Genomic DNA, 26,200 nt, shown 5'->3' on the forward strand with positions numbered 1-26,200 from the left:
TTATATATCTCTTTTTGAATATTCATTAATTGGTACCCCCACAGTAATTGGGTCCCTTACCCTAGTCTCGAATGAAATTTGCAACACTTGGAATATTGGCAGATAGGCATAACAGCGTGTTACCTTCCTAGGTGATCAAATTATGCACAGCATGAGTGTACCACGATCTTGTTTTTATAAATAGAGCATAAGGCGGAATTAGGTATAATTATAAACAATTCGACATCGTACTCTGCGAAGCAAAACGACATGGTACGGCAGAAGCTGGTTTTACTATTCGGTGTCTTTAGAGTGCCTTTAAATGCGGAAACATTTTATGCGTTTTTGCTTGTTGTTCCGTTCACTTTTTATTGATCGGTACGATGAATAATGCGCGCATGCATCTGTACTGCGAACAGTGCGTATTGAAAAGCGCACGCGTTGCACCAATAATTGTCGATCACCTACCCGATTACTACCTAGGCTTTATCATTATTATCATGCTCCGATGATTTATGAGATTCAATTTTCGTAACTTGATCGTACGACTGGGAGTGTATGCTGAGAGCCCATGAGAAACGATGAGTTATAGACACGTATAATTTCATTCAGGCAGAATTCACCGCAGAACAGTATAATACAGAAAATAAATTATATAAGTAAAATTATAGTTGATTTTCGATAATTAAGTATTATAATTTTACTTTAAATCCATTTTAGAATTTTGATTTTACTCTTATTTTTAATAAATCAACATGTAAAAGTGTAGAAAGAAAAACCTGTATAATTACAGTTATAGTTAAGCTTGTAATTATAATTATATAAATAAAGACACCTCACCTGAAAGCAATTTAATAAATTAACTTCCTTATGCTTATATCGCGATAGAAGTTGTGGGAAATGTAAAAAAAAATACACTCAGAAGAATATAGAAGTTTTTGTACAAATTATAAATTTTATAATAGTTCCGGAAAAATTGCGCTTTTATTAATTTATAGTATACACAGTCTACATACAGTAATTTTCTTGTTTACAATAATAAATGTTTATGTCATAGAAACATGTATATATATAATCTAGAATCATTTTCCGTAATAAAGGTTCGAAAAAATTGAAATTTGTCCGATATTAATTATACTTATTTTTAAAGCATAATTAATATAGGCACAGTAATTGGCACCTCCACAGTAATTGGTCCCCTTACCCTAGTGTTCGTTTTAAACCATAATTTTAGACACACCCTCCATAACATCGAATTTCCTTCTTTAAAGGCGACAAGTAGTTCCTTTGGGTAAGATTTTTTTATAAACATTCATAGGAATAGTAAACCAACAAATCGTGAAAAGAAGTCGATCAACACTATCAAAAGTCAAAAGAAGATTTCCTTCCTTTTGGTACTTCATAATTATTAAAAATTTTATGAACAGACATCCGGTAGATAAAAGAGGAGACTCGTTATTCTGTTTAATACGTTGGTTGCCGCCAAAAATCCCACAAAGTCAAAGTAATTTCATCATTCTAATACGAAAAATGCTAAGTTAAAGCTTATTGCAGGTTTTATAAAACCTGCAGGAAGTATACTTCCTGAACTGTTTTAGATCGTGCAAGTCCCAGCGAAGTTCGGTTCAAGCAACAGTATTATGAACAACATAAATTTTCAAAGATATGGGAAGGATTGTTACATCCATATATCATTGACACAGCAGTCAAAGTGGTAGAAAAGCCTCTTGTAGTCTTCGAGATTACGAGTTATCAGTAGATTACGGATCTTTATGCAATTTCCCATTTTTATAGTTCACTTTTTAACACTGGGATGGTGGTGCCCGGGTCCGTTTAGACCCGGAATTCATTACCCAATCATTTACTTCCCGGTGATGAATTTCGATCGAAAGTTGTGCAATTGGGTGCAATAAGAAGGTCAACATTGAAAGTGTATTTAAAAAAAATTACGAACAACTGTCTAAATAGAATGAAAGATTCATTGTAAAAAGACAAAACGAAAAATATTGTTATATTTGAATAATACCGATACTTTCTTGCATAAAATTGCACGCGCCATAAATACATAAAGATCCGTGGTCCAAGAAATAGGTTATATAATGGGTATACATGGGTATACAATAAATAGGTATGTCATTAACCCTTTCACTACGAAAGGCGCAAGCATACATAAGTCTATCATATTCATAAGTCTATCAATACATATGAAGGGCGTATATATACGCTTTCACAAGCCTGTCAATATACATATGTATACGAAAGACGTAAATATACGCCCTCTACATTTTTCTTACTGTAACACCATTACTGTTTTACCAATTGTTTCAACATGGAACGTGTCGTTCTATGTAACATATCAACTGAATATAGGCAATAGTTCCAATATTGTTCAGTGAATTGTCTTCACATTGTTCAGTTCAAATCTCCGGGTACCGTTTTGGTCAGTGATCAGTGGATAATCATTCGCAGCAACTAGTCAAAAGGTTAATGTCCTTTAAACTTAACACAAATTTTGATTTTCCTCACTTTCCAGCGCGGTTTCTTTTCCCTCGGTTGAATTTTCTGTATTTTTCTTGCTGTTCATAGGTGCGCGACAGCTTTCGGTACATAGTCTCGCTGTGCTATGGATAGGATCTATTATTATTAGCGTACTTTGTTCCGCTGAATCGTATACTATTGAGTCATAGTCAAGATTGGTATCGTAAACAACAGCGAAGTTCTGATCACTGTAATTAAGATAAATCCTAGTGCAGGGGTTTAAGGAGAGTGGGGGAGGGGGAGAAAAAGGAGATCGAGGATGGTATGGATCCAGCGCGTGTTGGGTCTTGGTACACCCACTTCCTGTGCGGTTTCTCGATCGCACCCCCTTCTTCGTGGTCACGTGTCGATCCCGAGAGGGGATGCGAAGGGGCGCGAAAGGTGTTCGACGTGTGTGGAAGAGAGCCATCGCGCGGTGGCAAGCACGTTGAACGTCACTCGTTCGATGATCAGGTGGCCGACTCGACTACGTTAAAACGGTCTCGCATCCGGAAGAAACCGCGTGGCCATTTTACCATCGGCGGATGCCGCCTCGCGATATTCGGGACCGTTCGCCGACGTTTTCGTTCGCCGATCCCGGTCTTCCTCTTCATGCTGGAACCAGCAAACCGCGCGGACTCTCATCCTTGCCGACCGTAGACGGAAGTCAACAGGTAAGGCGGTTCAAACAGAGAGACAACAAGCCAAACAAAAACCACTAAATAGCCGAATCCATCACAAACAAACAAACAAAAAAAAAAAAAACACAGAAATTGATCGAACGAATGAAACGCGGCGACACCACTCCGAATAACCAGCCGATTTTCATAGCGAAACATGCGAGTCCTCTCGGTAGCCACACCTCCTCTTCTAGTCCCTCCAATTCCTGCAACTGATTCTTGTCCCCGTATCAATTATTATACCATTTTTTATACTTGAGTACAGACTTTATACTTCGACTTCATGATTCCTACAGCCTTTTCCATATGTTGGAGTTCTTCCAATTTCTTCAATAGATTCTCGTCCCCGTGTCTGTTATCTGAGGCTGCGAATCTCCATGCAAAAATTGTTTGCAGCCATTGCAACAAGCAGAAAACATACCTCGTTCTGCCTTTCATAATTTTAATAAGCTCAATCTAGTGACGTTCTTAAATTCTTTTAATCTACCTACTGCTTCAGATTGCATCGCTTCCCTTTACAATTTGGATAAGCTCAATCCGGCGTTCCTAAATACTTTTAATCTGCCCACCGCTTCAAATTGCATTTCTTTATTTTTACAAGCAGAAGCCAAACCTCATTCTTCCCTTTACAATTTTAATAAGCTGATAAGGAGAGACCGCGACCTTCGGGTCATCGTTGAGATTTCTTAAAATTGAATATACATATTCAATATATAAATAATAGTATATAATAATAGTAAATAATCCTGTTGTTAGTAAATAAATACATGTTATTTATAATTCAAAATGCAATTTTATGCGTGAAATTTAATCGATTGAAATTGATAATATAAATGTACAATGATAAAACGTAATAAAATTTAAAAAAAAAATGCGTTACTCGGCAAGATTTGAACACTGGTCGTCCGGCTAAAAAGTTGGGACGCTATCATCGCGCCACACCGAATTTTGCTGTACCCTAGAAAAAATACAGCATTACATAGGAAATAATGAAACTTTAATCGTCAATATCTCGAGAACTATCGAGTATCTGCCCCTGTAATGGTATATATTCGTGATCAGGACGAGATCTGTAAGTGTACGAACTTTCAACACAATCGGGGTGACCTGAAGGTCGCGGGCTCTCCTTGCGAGTCTAATTCATTGGGGTTTCTAAAATCTTTTAATCTACCTGCCTTGTCATAAATGCATAAAATCATTCGATGCCACTTTCCTCGCTTGAAACTTTAAACTTCGACTCCATAAGCCCTTTTCATACGTTGCACCTCTCTTCTCCTAAATCCTGTTACCACCCAGCTATGCTTCTTTCTTTCAATTTGTCCTTTGCATAGCGCACCTTCCAGCGATAGCCACTCGGTAACCTTCCTTTTATTTTCCTCCGGGATAGATTCTCTTGTTCGGAAGACGGTTTTGCAGCAGCCATTTTAACGACGTCGCACGGATATTATTGAACAGGCTTTGAACGGGTTTCTTGATCGAGTCTTTTCTTGTTCATAGTTTATTCTTCATTGTTCCCGAAGGACTTGCGTATATTGCGAAGCTGTGTAATTTATTAGTTGACAGAGCACGTCCACGGGACTGTGACTTTTTATGAAGTGCTTCAGAAGCAGTGAGTAAATTTATTAACTTTACGGGGAGCTTGTGTATTAACGTTGCTCAAGACTTGTTTATTCTTAGCATCGGGCAGTCCTGTACGTCATAAATGCATGGAAATCTATATTGAACAAGTGTGAAGAACTTCAGCGATTGTTGGAAGTTGCACACCCTCTACACGACTTTAAAAATCGTCTTTCGTTGTTGCACAATTCCTCGTCGTTATGTTTGAATATCTTATAAATTTTTAATCCATTCACCGAAATGAAAATTTGGCACGTTCCTTTTTTTATGCTAAAAAAATTTAGAGTCCTATTCAACTTAAAATAATTCTCCTCGATCACAAAAGCATTTGTTAGAAAAATAATCGTAGTATTCCACTAAAATGTAAAATCACAATTGTACGTTTGTTTGATTTCTGTCGGTAAAACAATTTCAAATCCCATTCTTCTCAAAACGATTATTCTCAAATTCAAGATTGCTTGTTAAAAACATAATCATACAACTCCATTAAAATGTAGAAGCACAAACGTACGTTTCTTTGATTTCTGACGCCATAACAATTTAAATTTGAATTTGAAAGCGTTCTGTTAGTATAATAAATTTTCGAGCTCCGTGCCGTTACTTCCCAGTAATTTTTAATAATGACCCTCGGTTAATACTCGCACCTCGAAGTTAATATTTCGACCTACGTTACCGAAATCAGCGGTTCGACACAGAAACAAGTTTTGTTCGTCGAGTTCGCTAATTTCCAGGTTCACCGGGCCGTTCCCAACGAAAACGCCTTTTTTTCCCCCCGAAAACGACCGGTTCTCGGCGATTTTGCTTAATTGTCCACCGTGGCACGGCGAAGTGCGTAAAAATAAGCGCGTCATGTTCTTGCTCCCGTCGCGGAACCATCTTCGCCGGATACCGAGGGGGAGAGCGCCTCATTAAACGCGGCACGGTCTTTGCGCGAAGAGTGTGCGTCGCCACGCTTTCTTCATTTCGATCCATGGATTTTTCGTGCATAAGTGACCACGCCTTCGGTAAACACATAGAAAACTAAAAAAAAAAACACACAAAAAGCAGAAAAACCAAACACCAATATAACAGAACGTTGTACGCACAGTGAACCAAACGAACGAAAAAATGAAAAAAGGGGTGACGCGGGAAAAACTTGATCAGAAATTCTCGTAGCCGAACGACAAAAAATACCAGCCAAGAACGAAAAAAAAAAAAAAACGAAAGCGGAATAAAATAACGATGAAGAATCGAAATTCTCGCGAGAATCGTGGGAGATCGGTCGGGTTTCGTTGAGCATCCGTTCGGTTTCCGGGGTTCCTCCGGAGGATCTCGTAAAAATGGCGAGGCCGGTTGCTCGCGTTCCAGCCGTGTAGATCCGAGGATCTGAATGATCGTTCGTGCGATCCGGGTCGGAGATGAACGATCGGATGAGTGGCCGTTGAGTATTTTATTCGTCTTGCCGACGGAAAAAAAATATATATAAGACCGTTCCTCTCGGTCTCTCGGACGTTTCCGGTCAACGCTCTGGGCGCGCGACAAGAAAATTGGCTTCGTCTCTTAACAAGTTCTGGTTTAAGGTGTGTGAAAATGCCGGATAACTAAAGGCAATTGCACAGCTGACAATCACAACGTGAGCGGTTTGTTCGTTTACGCGGATCATCCGGGGGATAATGATTACAGAACAGACCTGGAGCATGATGCTGGACAGCGATGTCGCGGGCATCAATGAGTAAGTATTACGTGTGAACTCGTACCCCTTTTTTCCCTCGCCTTCTTCTTCTTCCGGCGCCTTTTCTTTCGTTTCCGCTTTGCTTCGCGCGCGAAAACGGTTCCGTACGTTGTAAGACGGAAGTTGTTCATACCACGTTCATAAACAATTCGAATTTTTACATTTCGAGATACAGTTTGACCTTGGTGAGTTGCATTACAAGAGCTGCGATCCTCAAATTGCATTGGTTTCAAAGTATTCGGATTGTCAAGGCTCGAAGACAATTAAATTTAATTTCAGGAGCTCGACATTTATTGCACATTCAAGTTCATTATTTATTGCAAGTTCAATTTTAAACACAAAATAAATAGCAGTCTGTGACTACCTACTTCGCGTAATTGTTAAAAAAATCTGCAATTTCATAGGCACCGTCAATCTATGTTCTTTTTCTACTGCATAGTATGGTTTAAAATTCCTGGAAATTAAAAATTGCAGCTTTATCTACAAAACTGGATGAACGCACTATAAATAGCGCGAAAACATCGCAGTCTTACGGAGGCCACACTGTATCAATAAATCTAGAAAACATTATTCAAGTCTTTAAAATAGAAAAATGCGTCGAAGAAATTTACACACTTTTTAAAGCATAGATAATAATGTTAAACAAGGCTTGCTATTAAAATATTCAGAAGCAGAATGCGTGGCTTATGGCGTTCTCTCTTACATCCACGGATGCATACACTACCGTCCAACAATTTAAAGTTGTAATAAGGATCGTACTATGGATTTTATAAATTTTTTTATATATTAATTTTCGAAAACGTCTGTTAAAAATTAACTTGTCATATGTATTTATTTAGGTCTGTTACAAATGTCTTATTCAATATTTTTTTACACTTCCCTGTTGTCAATATGGCGGAGGACGTGCGAACCCGTAAAATCCGTAGTGTCCTTACAATAAACTATTTAATATTCGATACTAGCGTATATTCGGTCAAATAATTTGCTGTCAAAAGGTCCAAGAGCAGACACGACGACTATTTTCTTCCTTTCTGTATCTTCCTCCATTAATTTCAATAAGTTGATAACAGCGTATCGATACTTTGAAATCCCTTTTATCTTTTTTCCATCTCATATTTCATCCGTTCATTTTTGCAATAACTGTACAAAATTCGCAGTCTAAATCTTGAGGGAATTTGTAAAATAGCGTGTTTGAGTTCACGCAAACGAAATTCTTGGAAATTCTGGACGGGGTAAACGCGTGACGTCTGCAACAAATAGTATCGAATAATAAATAGTGTTAAATTGCGGACGGTAGTCTCTATACGTACATACATGCAAAGAAGACTGAATTGTTTCTTTGTTTAATGCGACACATCATTAACACAATAACACTGTTCGGTAAGTTCCACATTACCAGATGGTCCAACATGATTTCTCGCATTTGGTGGTATATATTATACACACACACACACACGCGCGCGCGCGCTCGTGAACTCACATCGTATGATACTTAATGAGCACACTAGACGTGATCGTTCTTACTTTCGAATTATCGTGTAACCGTTTGGAATTGTAGGTTTTTTCTTGATGGTCGATGTGAAAACTGTGTTGAGATCGATTTACGTGTCTATTTGTTAGGTAAATGTGTGTGCACTAATTACGTTGTATCGTCTGTGTACGTTACGCAGTTATTGTTATTCTTTGTCGTTATTGTCAACGATAGCACACTGTTGTTTGTGTCCGTCCATTCAAGTTTCTTCTCGAGCAACAGCGGCGATTCCGTTGCCGAAGATGTTGAATGTTGGAGAATATTGCTGTTTCTTAAATGTCAACAATGAATACATTTTTTTAGTCTTTCGTTGCTCGTTCGATATAAAGAAAGTACGATGTTAACCGTCGATTAATTTCGATTACACAAGGAGCCGTACTGATCGTTTTAATATTAAAAGTTGTTAACCAAATTTTGTGTGTCTCTGATCGTTTACACAACTTTTAGCTCCTATTGGGCTTTATTTCCATTACAACATTACAGACACTCGATATTACTTGTCCCAGCGGTGTTACCGTGTTTATGGTTTTATCATTCTAAATGTGTCAATGTTAATGTCAGACAATTGTCTTTTCACGGAAAAATTCTCTGAACGCATAATCTTTTTCGAAATTGGAAATTTTATCTAGCTTGTTGTCGCGTACACAACCATTATTTAACGCTGTTGGAATTTTTCCGAAAAGACAATTCGTAATTATTCAGCCTTTCTGGTGGCCAGAGCCTTGACAATAATACTGCAAACATTATGTTCGCCTGAGTTACTAAAACGTTTGTTAAAGCTCCAAATAAAACTAGATCATACTTCGTCAACAATTTACATTCGCACACGCAGATCCCCGTGCGCCTGTAATTGACGAGAAACTTTAAATTATCAATAAAACAGAAATTAAATTTTTTATAGACGAGGCTAAAATTAAACTTGAGATTCTTTAAAGTGGTCAGGGAATATACAGTGTGTCCAGTAATTACTGTACGAGGTTGGCCAGCGAAGGCCTCAAGAAAATGGTCTCTGTTAAATGTTCTCTGTAGAGTGGAAACAATAGAAATCGGCATCTAACTCGAGTCTTTCTAACATCGATAGGTTGAGTATTTCCCCGAGGAAACAATTATGGATCAAGGCTGTGAAGAAGCTGACTTCCGAGAGGCTGGGCAGGGAAGGACTGGCGGCGTGGCAGGACCGGAACTCCAGCAGCGATCCGGAAGTTCCAGACCATACAGAAAATGCCGAGGAGATCGAGGATGATGAGACTCCAGACCCGGAGGTCGACCTTGATGGTCAGCCTGTTGATGCCGAGGCTCCGCCCCAGCGAGGTACTATTGTTCCAAAATTACCGCGATATTGTACCTCTTCGCCAAAATTCGCCACAGAAACCCTTAACTTATTCACCTCGAGTTCTCCGTGAAAATTTCGTCGATATCCTCTTCAGGACAAAAATTCGACTTATTGAGCTCGAATTTCCCACGAAAGTTTGATCAATTTTTTTCCTTGAGAAAATTCTTGTTCCGCCATTTTCTTCTACTTTCGATCACGAGTACCACCGCTTCGTTTCAGATGTTTTCAAGAAAGGGGTCCTCTACAGGGGAATATTCTGTCCGTCACTTTCGAACAGCTTCCACAGCAAGCAGCTCGAGTCGTCGTACCTCCACTACTCGAACCGGCAACGACAGAAGTCGCTGATCATGCTCAACATCGTTGATCTGAGCCTAAAGGTACACCCGTCGAGCACACCTCTCTTTTCGTTGCACGATGCGTGTTCGGTATCTTCTACGATTTCGTCTCTAATTTAGTGGACTGCGGATCAACAGGTGCTACGTGCTAGTGTTCTACTTCCTTTAACAATTTTAGTAAATTGGAAATGGCATAGAGACCCAATTACTGTGGTGGTACCAGATACTGTGCCCCCACATAGCTGTGCAGTCTACATTAATTATACTTACTTTTAAAGCATAAAGTATAACGTATTAACTGATATTATTGGAAAAAATTTAATACCCCTTTTTTAATATTTATTATGCTTCAAAAATAAGTATAATTAATAAAGGCACACCCCCCCCCACCACAGTAATTGGGTTCCCTGGTGGTGTTAGTGAACTGTTCTAACACGTTAACTGCCGAAAAATCCCACAAAATCGGAATAATTAAATCACAATCAAAATTGCACAGTTATCACAGGGATTACTTCTTGAACTCAATGACATCCGTTTCAAGCAGCTGTATTACGAACAAAATTAATTTTTAAAGGTATAGGAAGAACCGTGGCGCTCATATATGACCAACCTGGTAGTCAACGTGTTAAACTGCATCTGCCTATTTTTGCTATGAATGCATAAAATCTGTAGTCGACTAATTAGAGCTGTCGGTTTGTTCGAAAAGCACTTCCACTGAATGGGATAGTAGTGTCTTTTCGAAGGAATAACTTGAACCTTAAACTCTGGTTGGAGGGTGGGCACTTTAACGGTGTAAAAATAAATATTGTTGCAACTGGTTTACGTTTGTCACACGCAGATCGTTCTGTTGGCAATATGGCTGTGGCAAAGGGACGAGGACAGCGCCGGTTTGATCGAGTCGTTGTCCTGGGCGTCCTGTTGCATGGCGGCGAATATGGTAGTCTGCATTCTCGGCTGGTGGCGGTGTTTCTCCAATAATTATTTGTACTGGGCTTCCATATTCACTTGGTTACTGATCAATTCGCAAGGTGACGACGCAACATCCCCTAATTACCCGACGATAAACCAGGCCAATCGTTTTGCCCCGTCCGGAACGGGAACAGCGTACCAATTCCTTCGTCCTTGTCGAACAAACGAACGAACTTTGAAATCTTACGAGTGGACAAATTTTTTCATCCTAGAAAATAACAGACCTCTTGATCCTCGCTCCACGCAAAAATAAACGAATCCGTTTCGTGCATTAACCAACGGTGAAATTGGGCTAATTTTCCAATCTCGCACGAGAATTTGTTGAGCATCGAGAACAGTGACAAGAATCCGTTCAACCTCGTCGAAGTAAAAAGTTTGCCAAACGTCGTCGAACGAGGATTTGGAAAGGAATTCAATCCTTTCGCTGAATTTCGTCGATCCCCGAATGTAAAAATCGAAGAACATTTTCATTGAAGTGGTGGACGAGCATATCGGTCCCCGTCGAGGGCGAGGATGAACGCGGTCTTTTTGTGATTACGCTCGAAACGAACAAAAAAAAAAAAAAAATTATGAAACTGTATGTCGTGATTCGGACAAGGACGATGGTTTCTCTCTGTCTCTCTGGGTGGATCGTATCTCCGTTCACCGAATAGGGTTTTGCTCCAATGGCTCGTGCGTTGGCGGTCCAGCGAATTGCTTGAACGTCCACCGGACCGTAGAGAGAGAGAACGCGGTAGAACTAACTTATATTGCACGGGCATGGGTTACTATCGATTGGCGATCCCGTTACCGTCATTTAATGCGGACAGACCTGTTGAGGGTTTATAGAAAATATCGGTTGCCCCGTCGGGCTCGTCGTTTTCGTATGCGCGCGTAGCTGGTTCGAACGATCACAGTGATTCATTCCATTTGTACTCTGTCCCCATTGATCGCTTGATTTATGTTTTCCCGAGGGTTAACCCTTTGCACCCGAAGCTATTTTAACCTTTTGCACTCGTAGCTATTTCAACTCCAAAAGGAAACAGTTTCTTCAGACCTAGAATATTTCCCTTTTTTATATTTTTTTTTTATGTTGTACTTGTTGATACAAACAAATTTAATAATGTAAAAGATATTTTGAATAGTGATACACAGCAACTTTTAGTGGCGCTTTACAGTCGCCATTCGAGTGCTAAGGGTTAACTCCAAAACGAAACATTTCTTCCGACCTAGAATATTTCCTTTCTATACATTTTTTTTCATGTGGTACATACGAAAATGGTGCAATTTACTCGTACATTAAAAAATATTTTGAATGTAGCAATTTTTAGTGGCGCCTTGCAGTCGCTATTCGAGTAGTAAGGGTTAACGCTTTGAACACTTGACGCTCCAACGATTCTATATTAAAATAGGAATTTCGATACAGAATTTTTTTAGATTTTTTGAAAGCCTAGAATGGTAAAGAAATTAGTCGCGAACATAAACGACCCAGTATGCAGACGACCTCGATGAAAATAAGGGATTAATTATACTCTGGTTCACAAATTTCTATTTTATAATGCTTTTTGCGATGCTACTGTCGCTCGCGTTCTATCTCTAATGATTACTTAACAATATTTTACATTATCCTGTAATTATATTTACACACTATTCTCTTCAATTGGATATAATTCGATTTCCTATACAAAAGTTTTGGTAGGTAGGTGTCGCAATGATTACTACTCCGTGTGTAGCATATAATAAACTTTAATATTCAAGCGTCGACTGTAACGATAACAACAATAAAACAACGTACTGTATTGTATAGTACTGTAGGTATCGCGTTACGAAACTTTAAAGGGAAGTCAATCTGCCCGTTTTCTTGAACGCAGAAAGGGCGTTCTGAAAACAAGGGGGCGAGGGAATGAAACCCTGTGCGTCTTGGGAAAGTGAAAGAAAAGAAAGTCCTTTCCAAGAAACGTCAAGGCTCTGACAATCGTCGCGTTTATTGCCCCCCTCGATTTCGGCGCACACGCTGTGACCTTGGGCGTAAAAGGAAACAGTCCTACGCCGAGGCATCCTTCCGTACCATGAGCATACGCCACAAAAGGTTTCGGTAAATTAGAAACTGAAACGGCACGCATCGTCTTACCATAAAAATTCATTCTTTTACAATCCTAAAAAAAATGACATTTTCCTGACAGAATACAAATGCAGATTTGAAATACTTTTGGTAGAATTGGTATTGTCGGATGACAATGAAATTTCGGAGAATTGTGGAATTTGCTACGCGCGAGCGAAGATTTCCGCGGCGTCGAAGAAAGATGTCGATGAGGAGCGACGTCCGTCAAAATGGCGGGCGTTTAGGTTTAACCGATATGAATTGCAGGTTTTATAGGGGCCGGTCTAGACTTCGCTAGCCAACAGCGACTAATGTGGTATATTTTGTTTGTCGTGTATGCACCGTACGCCATGCTGCCGTTGCCATTGAGATGGTGCGTCCTTGCCGGTTATGGGACAGCTTTGACCCACATGATCCTGGCCGGAATAACTTTATTACGAGATCCCACACACGTAAGAATCCTTGGTCTACGTTCTGCTTTGCGGTATTGCTTCCTTCTCCTATCTATTAAGGACTATGTCCGAGATTGGCTTTAACACATTTCCATCTTAACAAAAGCAATCTCTAATTTCGACCAGACTTCTAACTAAAACTTCAGAGAATTTGAAAGTTCAGAAAATTATGAAACAATTAGAACAGAGAGGTTCTAATCACTGTAAAACGAATCGCAAGGAGTTGAGAGCTTTCACGATACAATAATTAGAACAGAGGAGTTTTAATCACTGTAAAATAAATTGCAAGAAGTTGAGGACTACCGTGAAACAATTATTTGAGAATATTTTGTGCCAGTTCCAGTTTCTCGTTGAACTAACCGATGGTAAAATCCTAGTGAAAGAGGATACTAATCTCGGCTAATGAGCTCGTAGTCGAAGTGTCTGGTGGCCAATTGTATCGTAACCGTGGGTATACCTGCTTACTATACCTGACGCACCGGGTGTTTCGCACCTTTGACCAGGTACCATCGGCCTGCAGTAAAAAAGAGGACGCACATTATTAGTTTTCCTGAATAGAAACAGCCCGAGTTTACCACATCTGTTCATTGCAGATATCATTTGAGAAATAAATTTAAAATGACACGAAGAGAGCCTATTTATCAAAACAGAAGAAGGATTTCTATTGTGTATTCAAGTCTAGCCCACCATCTGGCAGCCAAACTGATCCTCGCCTGGAGGCTAACCAATTTGAAAGGTGTGCAAAGCAATAACACTAAACTAATAATAAAAGCAATTAAACAGTTTCACGCGGTAGTAGTTAATTTGCTTCGCTTGAACGCACAGAGTTTCATAATTTTCAATTCAATTAATGTGACAATTTGGGTCAATTAATGAATTCCCTTTCAATCGAGAAAATGTTCTTGAAGAGTCGGCGACATAGTCCTTCAAGACCCATCTCTTGCGATCCCAGCGTCGATCTCCCTTTTATTTGCCCCCCCCCCCCTCGATACCACCCGTACGCTTACGCCCGATTTTGCAGCATCTTCGTCCGTTTGTTTTACCTTTAAATACACGCCGTTTTGCTATTGCAGCTGCACGATGTCGCGTGCATAGTTCGAATGCTAACGACCAACGTGCTTCTTTATCTTGCAATGAATCTAGCTGGCATGTACACTAAGTATTTGACAGACAGAGGACAGAGGCAGGCCTTCCTGGAGACGCATCGATCGCTCGAGACCAGGCAGAGGACACAGAATGAGAACAACCGACAGGAGAAGCTGCTGCTTTCTGGTGAGACACCAGCCCTTAACACCCTCTAAACAGTAATAACGAAAATATTAGCAATAATCAGAGAGAAAGGACTTCTACCTGAATGAGAATTTATATAGGTAAATACGACCTGGGCAAATTCCATTTCAAATAAATTAAACTGAGGCTAAGAATTACACTGTGCATTTTTATTCGGGTATTTGAAAATAGCTGAACAGTAGGCTATGAACAAGTATTTGTATTGGAGAAAGGGTAGCGGCATTTTTATTTCATTTTTGCCAGAAGAAGTCAACGACATAAATACCTTTATTGCTTTTGTCGTTTTATAAAATTGTATTTGGATATTGGGATTCTTCATTTTCAATTTCAATTAATAGAAAGTGATTTGTTTATTTCTTCAACTTGGCAGAAGAAATACAATCAAACCTGTTTTTGTGCGGTAGATAGGAATCGCATAAAAGAAGCCGCACGAAAAAATATTCAGAAACTTCATAAATAGCTATAACAAATAATTTTTTACAACATATTAAAAAAAAAGTCTCACTTAGAAAATATGCCAAAGATTTACGAAATAGCGAGAAAGTGCTCTCCAAACAAAATAAATAATTACATTACACATGGAAACATTAAAAAAATTTAATTTCTCATTTTAAACATGGAGAAATGTTCAAAATGCACATAATTCAATACTACTCGTCGTAGTCCAAAACGCGCATCTTCTTGTGATGAGAACATTACAAGGGTTATTAAAAAAAAATCGTACAAAATAAAATTTGCATAGAAAAGGACCGCACAAAAACAGGGTTGTCTGTAATTTCAATAGGTATACTCTTGAAGTACATGATTGTAACACTTCTTAGCTGGTTGCTCAAATAAAAGTAATATATTAGACTTGCTAAAGTGGAAACGAAATACTAGACTTGCTGAAATGAGAACAAGATTCTAGACTTGCTAAAATAAAAATTAATGAATTAATTGTTCGCCATGTCGGAGCCGATCGCGATCGGCGGTGTTAAAAATGAAGTTCATTATTCCGCGATTCCTGCGAGTCCGAGCCACGGTTGTTCTCGTAAATATATACGGTGCTCGTAATTACGTATCGCGTCTCGAATATATTTACAGGTACCGACGAGCATGATCTAAAGAGACGCAACACAACGGGGGTCGCGTCGCCAAGCAAGCCTAAGCAAGCACGGGGTTCGCCGGCGCGTGTAACTTGCTCAGCCGAGTGTCAAAAAGGGTCACTAGACACTTTCACTCGATTGCGCCAGATACACGGTTTACCGATAGCCTGCCGGAGCTTCGCTTTTATAATACTATCGATCTCTCTCCACGATGATTCGTTTAGGGAGAACATGCAAAATACGACGGAACGAATGGCGGCCGGCTGGCCAGAGGTTTTTCAGTTCGAACGCCACTCGTAATGGAGCGTGCAAATTTTTTTTCGATCAACGTTCCTCGAAACGAACACAAAAGTCTCAACATGATATTGTTTCTGACGCTCTTCGTCATCTTCTTCGACGATGATTTCTTTTCGGTTGCAAAACACTCGTAATGGAGTGTGCAAATTTGACCACCGTTTCTGAAAAAACGAATACAAACGTCTGAACATGATACTGTTTCTGACGCTCTTCGTCATCTTCTTCGACGATGATTTGTTTTCGGGTGCAAAACACTCGTAATGGAGTATGCAAATTTCACCACCGTTTCTGAAAAAACGAACACAAATATCTGCGTCTGGACATGATAATGTTCTTGATGCTCTTCACCATCTTCTTCAACGATGATTTGTTTAGGGGTGCCTTTGTAGTATTTTTACTACAGCACTCGTAATGTGCAAGTTTTTCTTTGGACATTGTATCTAAAAATTACAGGATATTGTTCTTGATGCACTTTGTCATCTTCTTCGACAATGATTTTTTTTAGGAAGAACATGCAAACTACGATGGAATAAGTGGTAACAGCTTGGCCAGGTCATTTTTGCTAATTTTTTTATTTCTCCAATCTGTCTTTTCAAATTTATCAAGTAATTGATCAAGTGATTTGTCGAATAATTCGTCGAGTGATTCTTTAACAATACATGTTTTGTAAATGTAGACCCCATATTTCACAATTCTACGTATACAAATATTATCTTGCATACAATCCTGACAGAGCTGATGTACAAAAATGTTCTGAGACAGATAATCAGCTGAATGTTATCAGGCATTATTTATAAAATTATGACTTATCGCTCGAAGTACAAAAATGTGAATAGCTTGCAGAAAATCAAATTTATGAAGATTCTTTACGGAGAATTCTTTTCAGAAAGTCTGAATTTCACGTATCTTTGCGTTATCTGCTAGCATCCGAAGGGAGACGTCGCGATGATGGTTTTACGAAATGGAGGAAAACAGGGGGAAAACGAATGAAATTCGATGCTAACATTGAACAATGACTATTGAATGTTTCAGGTACTTGATATCGGTGCGAACATTGAATTCGGTGCATGTCTGTTGCAGTTCTGCCCGATTTCGTGGCCAAAGAAATGATTAGCGATATCGCCCGCGAAACAGCTCGAGGCGGAACGATCTCCTTCATGCCGAATCAATTTCACAGGATATACATTCATCGTTACGAGAACGTTAGCATACTCTTCGCGGACATCAAAGGGTTTACTGGTACGTGCTATCATACCCAATTTTCGACCACCGGAAACGTGTCTCGTTGTTCTCTTATCTCTGAATCTTCTATTCACTCGTCGATTACGATAGATTTTCAGTCGCTGTACGTAAGTACGTCTTTCGACAAAGGGCCGCAATTGTTTTGTAATTAAAAGGAAGTATTTCCATAATTTTAGTTAGAGACCCTCCTGATCATTGTAGATGATCCCTGATTTTTTATTAGTTCATAGAATGCTGTCGGAAGCATGTTTCACGCGATAGTGATTAGAGCTTTTGTTTTTGACTTTCGTGAGGAGGTATAGGGCGGGGGACCTAATTACTGTAGGGGAACCAATCACCGTGCCTATGTTAATTCTACTTTAAAGCATAGTGAATATTAAAAAAGAGATTTTTTCATTATTTCAAATCTTTTCCTTTAAAACATTTTTCTTTCTTATTTTCATTAAAATCAGTTCAAATATATGTTATACGTATCTTTTTTTAATATTCATTAAGCTTTAACCTCTTAACTTAAAAGCCCGAGAATCCTCGGGTATTATAACAGAATATAATACACACTTTTACAAAATAATTGTTAAGTTAAGAGGTTAAAAGTAAGTGTAATTAATATAGGCGTAGTAGTTGGTACACTCACAGTAATTGGGTCCCCGACCCTAGTTTGTTGTTGTATTGTGTACTAATTAAACTGATCGAATGTGTCGTTGAATCCAGCATTGGCTAGCCACTGCAGCCCTCAGGAGCTCGTGAAGGTGCTGAACGATCTGTTCGCCCGTTTCGACAAACTCTCCGCGGAGAATCATTGTCTCCGGATAAAATTGCTCGGCGATTGTTACTATTGCGTTTCCGGGCTGCCGACTGCCAGGAGCGATCATGCTCATTGCTGCGTGGAAATGGGCCTGCACATGATCAAAGCGATCCGGGACATACGATACACGACGAAGGTAATGTCTCCCACGTTTCTAATAAAAAAATCAGTGTTTTTTTGGCCGGGCCGGTAATTTTGCGGGCACGAATGACGTTCACGTAGGTCGACCTGAACATGAGAATAGGGATCCACAGCGGTTCGGTTCTGTGCGGTGTGCTGGGCCTTCGAAAATGGCAGTTCGACGTCTGGTCTTATGACGTGACACTGGCGAATCATCTCGAAAGCGGAGGCATTCCTGGGTAATTATTTTCTGATTAAATAAAACATACTTTCCTGTCTATTATAATATATTCTATTGAATAATAGTGTGGGGGTACCAATTACTGTGCCAATATTAATTGTACATATTTTTGAAGCATACTCAATATTAAAAAAGAGATTAATTTTTTTTTTAAATCAGTTAATATTTTAAATAAGCATGATCTACCTAACTCAGAAGAAAAAAGTCAAGTTTAATTACAATTTCGAAGCTTTCCCATTACTAGACCCATTAATAGAAACCAAATATAAAGTTGGCTTTTTCTTTAATAATTTTAATAGATTAAAAATATCGACACGCTTAAACTTCTATTAACCTTCTCACGATTTTGAATTTCATCTACCCAGTTTTGTCATAAATGCATAAAATTCGCTATTCATTGCACCCCCACAAACAAATACCCGAGAAATACGAAAGGACCAACACCTTTTATATGAATTTTTTGAGATATGAAATGCTATTGTCTACTGTGTTTCAGGAGGGTGCATATCTCGGAGGACACTCTGAACTGTCTGAACGATGTCTATGACGTGGAACCGGGAAACGGGGTCGAGAGGGACAATTACTTGAAAGAGAGGAACGTGGTGACGTATTTGATCAAACAGGTGGAGCCGTTGCGATCGAGGAGGAGGTATTCCTCTCGGCCGAAAATATGGTCGGAGGAGGATGGTGGCAAGAGTAAAAAGAGCTTCAAATTGAACAATCCTTTGGCCGCGAACAGCAGCGCTCCGAATTCTTCGACGGAAGACGACATTGGCGTCGATTGGACGCCGGAAATCCCGTTCGAAAACGTGCGTAACATTTCCGATTTTCAGCGTACCCCAATAACGTAATCGAACAATTCCGTTAGAGATTATGTTGCTCCCTGATACCGTTCAAATATTGTTTCAATACAGTTGAATACCGCGACATCGGTCAGCAATTTAGAATCAGAGTACCTGGAAGAAGAGAATGGAAGTGGAAAAGTTAAAATCGCGTCCCCGGCTGACAAGTTGAGAGCTGCCGGTCTTGAAACTGCAAGCAACAAGCGTATGCGATCGGCAAACATAAACGCCTGGACTTTGCGTTACAATGACGAAAGCCTAGAATCGAAGGTAACAATCCTTAAACCTATCTTTCAAATAATTGTACGAATTTTCCTGGCGAATTTCTCAAGCCCGTAACACCGATGTCGATGTGTTCTGTCGCAGTTCGGCCAGCTGCGCGAGGACATGTTCAAATCGAACATGATCTGCTGCTTTGTCGTCTGGATATTCATCGCGATCTGCCAGGCCGTTATTTTACCCGAGTAAGCCAGATTGTTAAAATCCCAGCCTTCCCGTTTAAGCTGAAAATTTGCATTTTTCAATTATACTCGTAAGGGGCGTTACCCAAGTGTAACACGCCGATTTCAATGAAATTTATACAGGATATAGTTTGTTGAAAAATATTTCACACGTAGTTTTTTTATCTGGAATGATCCATATCTAGGGAGTGAAAATAGCCCTCAAAGTTGGGGTGAGAAAACCTTATTTTTGCTAATGTCTCGGGAACTGGAGGGCCTAGACAATGTTTCTTTTTTCTAAATTTACGTGTTTTCAATCAAGCAATGTAGTCATATAAAAATATTTCAGAAAAAATGATTTGTTTAAACAATATTTAAAAAATTCATACTTTTCCCTTAAATCTTTTTATGTGATTACAGTCCTTGATCGAAAACATACAAATTAAAAAAGAATAATTGTCCCAGATCCTCTAGTTCCCGAGATATTAGCAAAAATAGGGTTTTCATTCCCAATTTTGAGGGCCATTTTCACCCTGTAGATATGGATCATTGCGAAAACCTGAAGATTTCAACGACCGCAATCAACGTAATTTTTTCTTTCCAGCTGTACAGTGCTCCTGTTATCCTTGTTATTAACAACGCTGATCCTGGTGGCGTCATCAATCTTGGTGATGGCGGAGGAATTCAAAAGCCTGCCGACGTATTTGCAACACGCCTCCTCGATGTTGGTGCACAACAAACGTCACAGGACAATCTTCATCTGCATTGTGATCAGTCTAATGGCCCTGACGTCGATCGTCGGGGTCCTCGCTTGTCCGACGTCGATCCGACGGTATCCCGAAGCTCTCGTCCTGGAGCAACAACAGTTGGTCACGCCAACCTTGAAGCCAGAACGTCTGGTAGCACCCACGGCTGGTCTTGATCAATTTATATTGACCTTTCTAGAGACAGCTCTTCGGGACGAGTCGCCTGAAGACCGCGTTCCTGAAGAAAATCGAACCGATTTCCGCGGTTCCAATGACATAGAGACGGAATTGTCGGGGATCGATGGGGAAACTGGCCTGCCGAGGCATCGCAGAGGCAGAGACTTCTTCAGGTTTTATTAAACAATTCAATTTGGATACTATTCTTCCTATTTTTCATGTTTGTAACGACTCTTCATCTCTTTTTAGGGAGATCTTTTTATTTTAACACGGTGACCACCGCGCTGACGATCGCTTGCTTATTTCATTCGGAGTTGTTAACAATTACTATTAATTACTTGATAAACAAGTTTGCACCTCACACTATAATTTAGTTCATTTTGGAATGAATAAACTGTTGTGTGTTAAGGACAATTAATATTATGACAATCGTTCTTATGGCAAGGCAATAGTGCCGTTGACTGTTGCCCATCGCAGCAGCCAACGTGTTAATTACATATAATTGCGATTGAATAAATTTCATCGTCCTGTACGGACATTTTGAAAGGTAGGAATGGACAGTCTTATTAACAGGATGATTTGTTGCATCCAGGTTTGGCAGCGAAGAGGTCCTCTCGAGGAAGATATTGTCAGCACCGGAAGTTCAAGCGGATGCTCTGTACTCCTCAGACTACGACGAAGAACTTGTTATGGAGACAACCTGTGTGCGACCAGAGTACATAGTCTTCACATGGATTTTGTGCTTAATTGCACTCGCCTCTGCTCTAAAATTATACTATTTGGTGAAAACTGCGCTAGCCACCATCATCGTAGCGGTCTACGCCGTGTTGATCCTAGTGGTCTGCAAGGATTTCTTCACGATCCCTGACAAGGAGAAGAATTTGTGAGTTTCGAGTGATGTTACAATACATTTTTAAAATTAAATGTAACAGGTAAACTGCGGATTTTACGCATTTATAACAAAATTGGCTACAATTTAAAAGAATGGACATTCAGGTGCAGTTTGATAAGTCAATTAAAAAACGAAGGAAAAATATTTGGCTTCTATGTCCTGCAATCGATGCAAACAGCTTTTGTTCTGCATAAAGATCCGCAGTATAGTAATAAAACGAGACGGAGAAGATATTTTTCTTTCATTTCGGTTTTTATTAGCGTTTCGAATTTTCAGAACGTCCATACCACTCTCAGCGCAGATGTTGACGTTTATGTGCGTGTTCCTCGTGATGGTTACATACCACGGCAGATTGGTGGAGGTAACGTCCAGATTGGATTTCCTCTGGAAGCAACAGGCCGAGAGAGAACTCAGCGACATGATCGAGTCGAGGCATAATAATATGCAACTGCTGAAGAACATTTTACCGGATCACGTGGCTCATCATTTCCTGACGCAGGAGCGGGCGCCCGAGGTATATTACAATTCAGAAAAAGAAAGAGAAAAAAAGAAAAAAATCTCTTCTTTTTTCTCAGAAAGAAAAAAATTAATTACTCAATTCAATCACAAAATTAATTTAAAAAAGAAGAAACATTGTTTAGCGATACTTCTTCCAGCAGCTGATCTGACAAATCAAACTTACTGTAAAAATCGAATATCGAGTTTAGACAAATAATATTCCAGTCGAATTATAAAAACGATATTTTTACTATTAAATACGCTAAATTTTGGGCAGAGTTATTGATAATTTCCGCTTTCAGGAGCTGTACTCTCAGTCTCGAGACAAAGTGGGCGTGATGTTCGCCAGCGTTCCCAATTTCACGGAGTTCTACTCGGAGGATGTGAACAAAGGGATGGAATGCATCCGACTGCTGAACGAAATCATAGGTGAAAATCCTTGCGGCAATTAACCCACTAAGTACAAAAATTTAAAAGTTAAATTAAATTTGAGCAAACAATCATCGTTACGATAAAATGATCAAATATCCCCATTTGAGGATGGTGGCGCTTGGGATGTATTTTGTTCTTTTTATTTAGTACAATTCATGTGCGTGACCCCAAATGGGGTCACGGTACGTATTGGGTTAAGCACGCACTTGTGACAATTTCTGACTAATTTTCAAACAAATTGGAATCCTGAATTTTCAGCCGACTTCGACGAATTGCTCGACGAGAATCGGTTCCACTGCATCGAGAAGATCAAGACGGTCGGAGCGACTTACATGGCGGCTTCCGGTCTGAATCCTACCGAAAATGTAATGTCACTTTGTTGAGTTTACCTCTAATATTTTCAAGTGATTTTTACGCTAATCTAATTTGAGATTGTAATGTTTCTTCGACCAGGACAAACACAAGGATGACATGGAGCATCTCTGCCGATTAGTGGACTACGCAGTAGCCATGCGACTTCGCCTTGAGGACGTGAACATCCATTCGTTCAACAACTTCGATTTGAGGGTAGGAATCAGCTGTGGGCCGCTTGTCGGCGGCGTAATCGGTGCCAGGAAGCCTGTGTTCGATATTTGGGGGAACACCGTCAATTTGGCTTCGCGCATGGACTCCACCGGTGTCATGGGGAAGATTCAAGTTCCGCTTGAGATCGCCAGGGTAACTAATAAAACAATCAAGTTTACACATTCATCAATCCTTTGCAGTCTGATTATTTTTGCTTCTTTGAATTTTCAAATTCATGCACGAATACTTCCGGCTAAACATGTCGCGTTCGATCCTTCACAAGAATATAGAAAAATTGCATGGTTCCGTTGAAGAGATCGTCGACGACCTTCAAATCTCATAAAAAAATTGTTTCTATAGTTAGACGTGTCCTTCCCGGCAGGGTAACTTCGCTCTGAACAGATTTATATTTTATTTTACGCACCCTATGTGGTAATATCATGTCGCGAGTATTTTTATAATTCCTTTCACTGTGCGAAATCAATTGTCTCGTTGTACCTCCTGCAGAGAATTTCATTGCGTTCGAGAATGAATGCGAAATTGATGATAAACGTGTAATTTGGAATATTTTTTAGGAATATATTTAAATTTCATTAAAACCGGAGATGAGTCGTACTTTCTAAATAATTACCTTTTTATTTTTTGATAGTTTTTGGAGTCAAGAGGATATCAGACGCAGAAGAGAGGATTCATCGAAGTGAAAGGGAAAGGGACGATGGAGACGTACTTCGTCCTTGGAAAGGGAAGCATGCAGGAGCAGGGCTCGACGAAACACACGACAAGATGTCGAAGTCTCGCTGCTGTCGTGTATGGTGTCGTACAAGCTCGTCGCAAGCAAATGCGAGAGCTTCGAAGGACATAAGTCTAGTAATCGGTTTCTTTTTCTCGATTTGCTAGTGCCTAGATGCTCGAACGGTCCGTTTCGTCCGGAACAGAAGAAGAAGTAACAAAACAAATCAACAAGGAAAAGAAAAGAACAGCGAAGCTCGAGAGGAGTCGAGGAGTGTAAAGATAATACGGATCGGGTGTATCGTTGTGAGACCACTACTAATCCAATCACAAAACTTCTTTATCTTTCATTATTTTTTTTATGGGACTTTCACCGACACATTCGCGGCATTTTTCTAACGAGAATGATACCAAACATGATATAATTCCGTTGATATTCACTTGTGTAATGAGTAGACTGCGGATTTTATGCATTTATGACAAAAATGGGTAGGCCTATTTTAAAACAGTAAAAACATTAGAAAAATTTGAAAATTTGAAAGAAAATTTTCTATTTCACTTCAGTCTGTTGCAATTCAGGTAGAAAATTTTTATTTTGCATAAACATCTGCAGTCTAGTAATGAACGATGAAAGTTTCGGACGCGAAGGAGGACAGCCTATGGGAAAGAAAGAGCTTAGGCCTTTAAATTAAGAATTAAACTTCTTCATTATTGATTATTTTCTTATGAGACTTTCACCAATATATTTGTATTTTTCTGATTGAAATGAAAACAAACGCGGTATGGTTCGGATCATATTTACACTAATTTTCCGTTAGTATAATTGATTGTATATTACACAAGTAAATAGCATGGGAATTATATCATATTTGGTACCGTTTTCATGAGAAAAATGCCACGAATATGTTGGTGAAAGTCCCGTAAAAAATAATGAAAAATGAAGAAGTGTTTTCATTCGATTAATAGTGGTCTCCTGGTCTCACACCGATATGCTCGACCCGTATTATGTTTACACTCCTCGGCGACCGAGACCTCTCGACCTTCTTGACCCCTCACGGCTCACGGGGTATGCGCCGCGGTAGTGAGGATACAGAGTAGTACAGTAGGGAGTACAGACTGTACCGAACTTTTGTCCTAATTATTATTGGACACATATGTGTGACTAGATCTGTCATTATCAATTTCTTACAGTAGGCACGGGTTGATTAACTGAATCGTTCAATGACAATCGAGTGAGATCTGGTCGTCAATTAGGAACGCGTAATTATTGGCTACTCTTTCTAAGACATTTTCAAATTCTGCATTCGACGATCCTACTTTTTGTTATCAAATTTGAATGATCCTTGATTTGATTGATTTCCTTCTTCTTACTGGGAAGCGAGAGTTCTGGGCCGTTTGAAGTACCTCACCCTCTAATTAAAATAAAATCTTCGTAAACGGTAAGGACTTGCAAACACATGTTAACCTTTAATAGTTTAATTTATCGAATGTCAGTTTCATTCGTTAATTATTTTATTTCCTCTCTCGAAGTTATAACCCTTTCGGAGAACACTTTTCTATTCGACTTAATAAACTATTAATCTTAATTGGTGTTGCCCACAATTATGCCACAAAATTGTTCCAATATTTTTATTTCACTGTATCGACGTTCGTTTTTTCACTGTGCTCAGTTTTTACAGAATTTATTCGTGAAATTCAAATTCAAATATCAATGGTACGTTTTCTCGATCATTTCCCCGAGGGTTGCAGTCAACGGATTATTCAACAATTTAAAAAAAAAGAAGAAAAGACGAAAAAGAGTATATATATTTGTATAGCAATTTAAGGGTTTATAGTCGGTGCGTTCGATTTAACTGTATCAAATTATTTCCTCCGATCTCGCGGTATCGAATAAATATAAATGTAAGGCTCGATTGAGTTTAAGGTTCACCGAAATTGTATTTACATCTAGTCAAGCAATAATACCATCGTTGACCAAGTAACAAAGGGAAACAATAAAAAGCGCAAAAAAAAGAACATGTAGACAATTTCCGTTTGTAAAGAAAGAGGGACTCCGAGACCGAAAGAATAAATTTCTTTTTAATACAACCGGATTACAGACGTTTCCTGTAAAACGAAGGTCGAAGGTCCTTCAATGCTTTCCTTGTTTACCCTTGACCCATCTTTACCTTCTTGGCAGCTCCTTTCATTTATTAATCGAAACACACAGTTTTCGTTTCGGAATACCTTTTAATTCAATGAACATCGGCAATTTTTTTTGTGGAGTTCTATTTAATTGGAAGTTGAATCTGAACTTTCAAAAGTTCCTCTTCTCAACTTGATATTTTTGGCTTAAAGTTGATATTTCTCCGAGTATCCGAGGTACCTGAAGCGTTTACTTATCATGAGGGAAATGCATTACGCATCCCCCAAACCCCCTGGGAGGGGAGGGGGGTATATGGCCTCCCTGAGCTAATTGTAATTCAAATTACAAGTAATTGCAATTACTTAGCTTCAAGAAGTAATTGTAATTGTGAGCCTCAATTACTATTTCATTAATAATGAAATACGCGGCATTAAAATATGACGAAACGGAAGACATTGAAGCATCGAAGAA

General features: G+C 39.3%; 1 protein-coding gene across 6 annotated transcripts; it reads left to right on the forward strand.

Annotated features, from left to right (window-relative positions):
- The first annotated feature begins 2,662 nt into the window (after positions 1-2,662).
- On the forward strand, positions 2,663-25,692 carry Adcy8 (adenylyl cyclase 78C). 6 transcript variants are annotated; one of them, XM_076805322.1, is made up of 20 exons: positions 2,663-3,170; positions 5,784-6,504; positions 9,117-9,346; positions 9,588-9,745; positions 10,542-10,731; positions 13,020-13,204; positions 14,278-14,476; positions 16,957-17,115; positions 17,830-18,059; positions 18,146-18,282; positions 18,781-19,093; positions 19,199-19,396; positions 19,493-19,590; positions 20,171-20,662; positions 21,082-21,372; positions 21,658-21,895; positions 22,182-22,308; positions 22,570-22,676; positions 22,765-23,028; positions 23,525-25,692. In XM_076805322.1, the coding sequence occupies exons 2-20, from the start codon at positions 6,446-6,448 to the stop codon at positions 23,735-23,737; spliced, it is 3,888 nt and encodes a 1,295-aa protein (XP_076661437.1). In that variant the 5' UTR covers positions 2,663-3,170; positions 5,784-6,445; the 3' UTR covers positions 23,738-25,692. The 6 variants fall into 6 exon arrangements, with proteins under 6 accessions (XP_076661437.1, XP_076661438.1, XP_076661441.1 ...); XM_076805323.1 differs by having other exon boundaries at positions 6,353-6,504; XM_076805326.1 differs by having other exon boundaries at positions 2,664-3,170; positions 6,456-6,504.
- Positions 25,693-26,200: the final 508 nt, after the last annotated feature.

Source organism: Halictus rubicundus, chromosome 2 (assembly GCF_050948215.1).
Source record: "Halictus rubicundus isolate RS-2024b chromosome 2, iyHalRubi1_principal, whole genome shotgun sequence".
Lineage (NCBI taxonomy): Eukaryota > Metazoa > Arthropoda > Insecta > Hymenoptera > Halictidae > Halictus > Halictus rubicundus.

What these genes read in the sequence shown, in the direction of transcription:
- Adcy8 (XM_076805322.1), top strand. Translation starts at nt 6,446, where the DNA reads ATGATTACAGAACAGACCTGGAGCATGATGCTGGACAGCGATGTCGCG. An exon ending in CGAGGCTCCGCCCCAGCGAG is followed by an intron (nt 9,347 to 9,587) that starts GTACTATTGTTC and finishes GCTTCGTTTCAG; the next exon opens with ATGTTTTCAAGAAAGGGGTC. An exon ending in GTCTGAATCCTACCGAAAAT is followed by an intron (nt 22,677 to 22,764) that starts GTAATGTCACTT and finishes TTCTTCGACCAG; the next exon opens with GACAAACACAAGGATGACAT.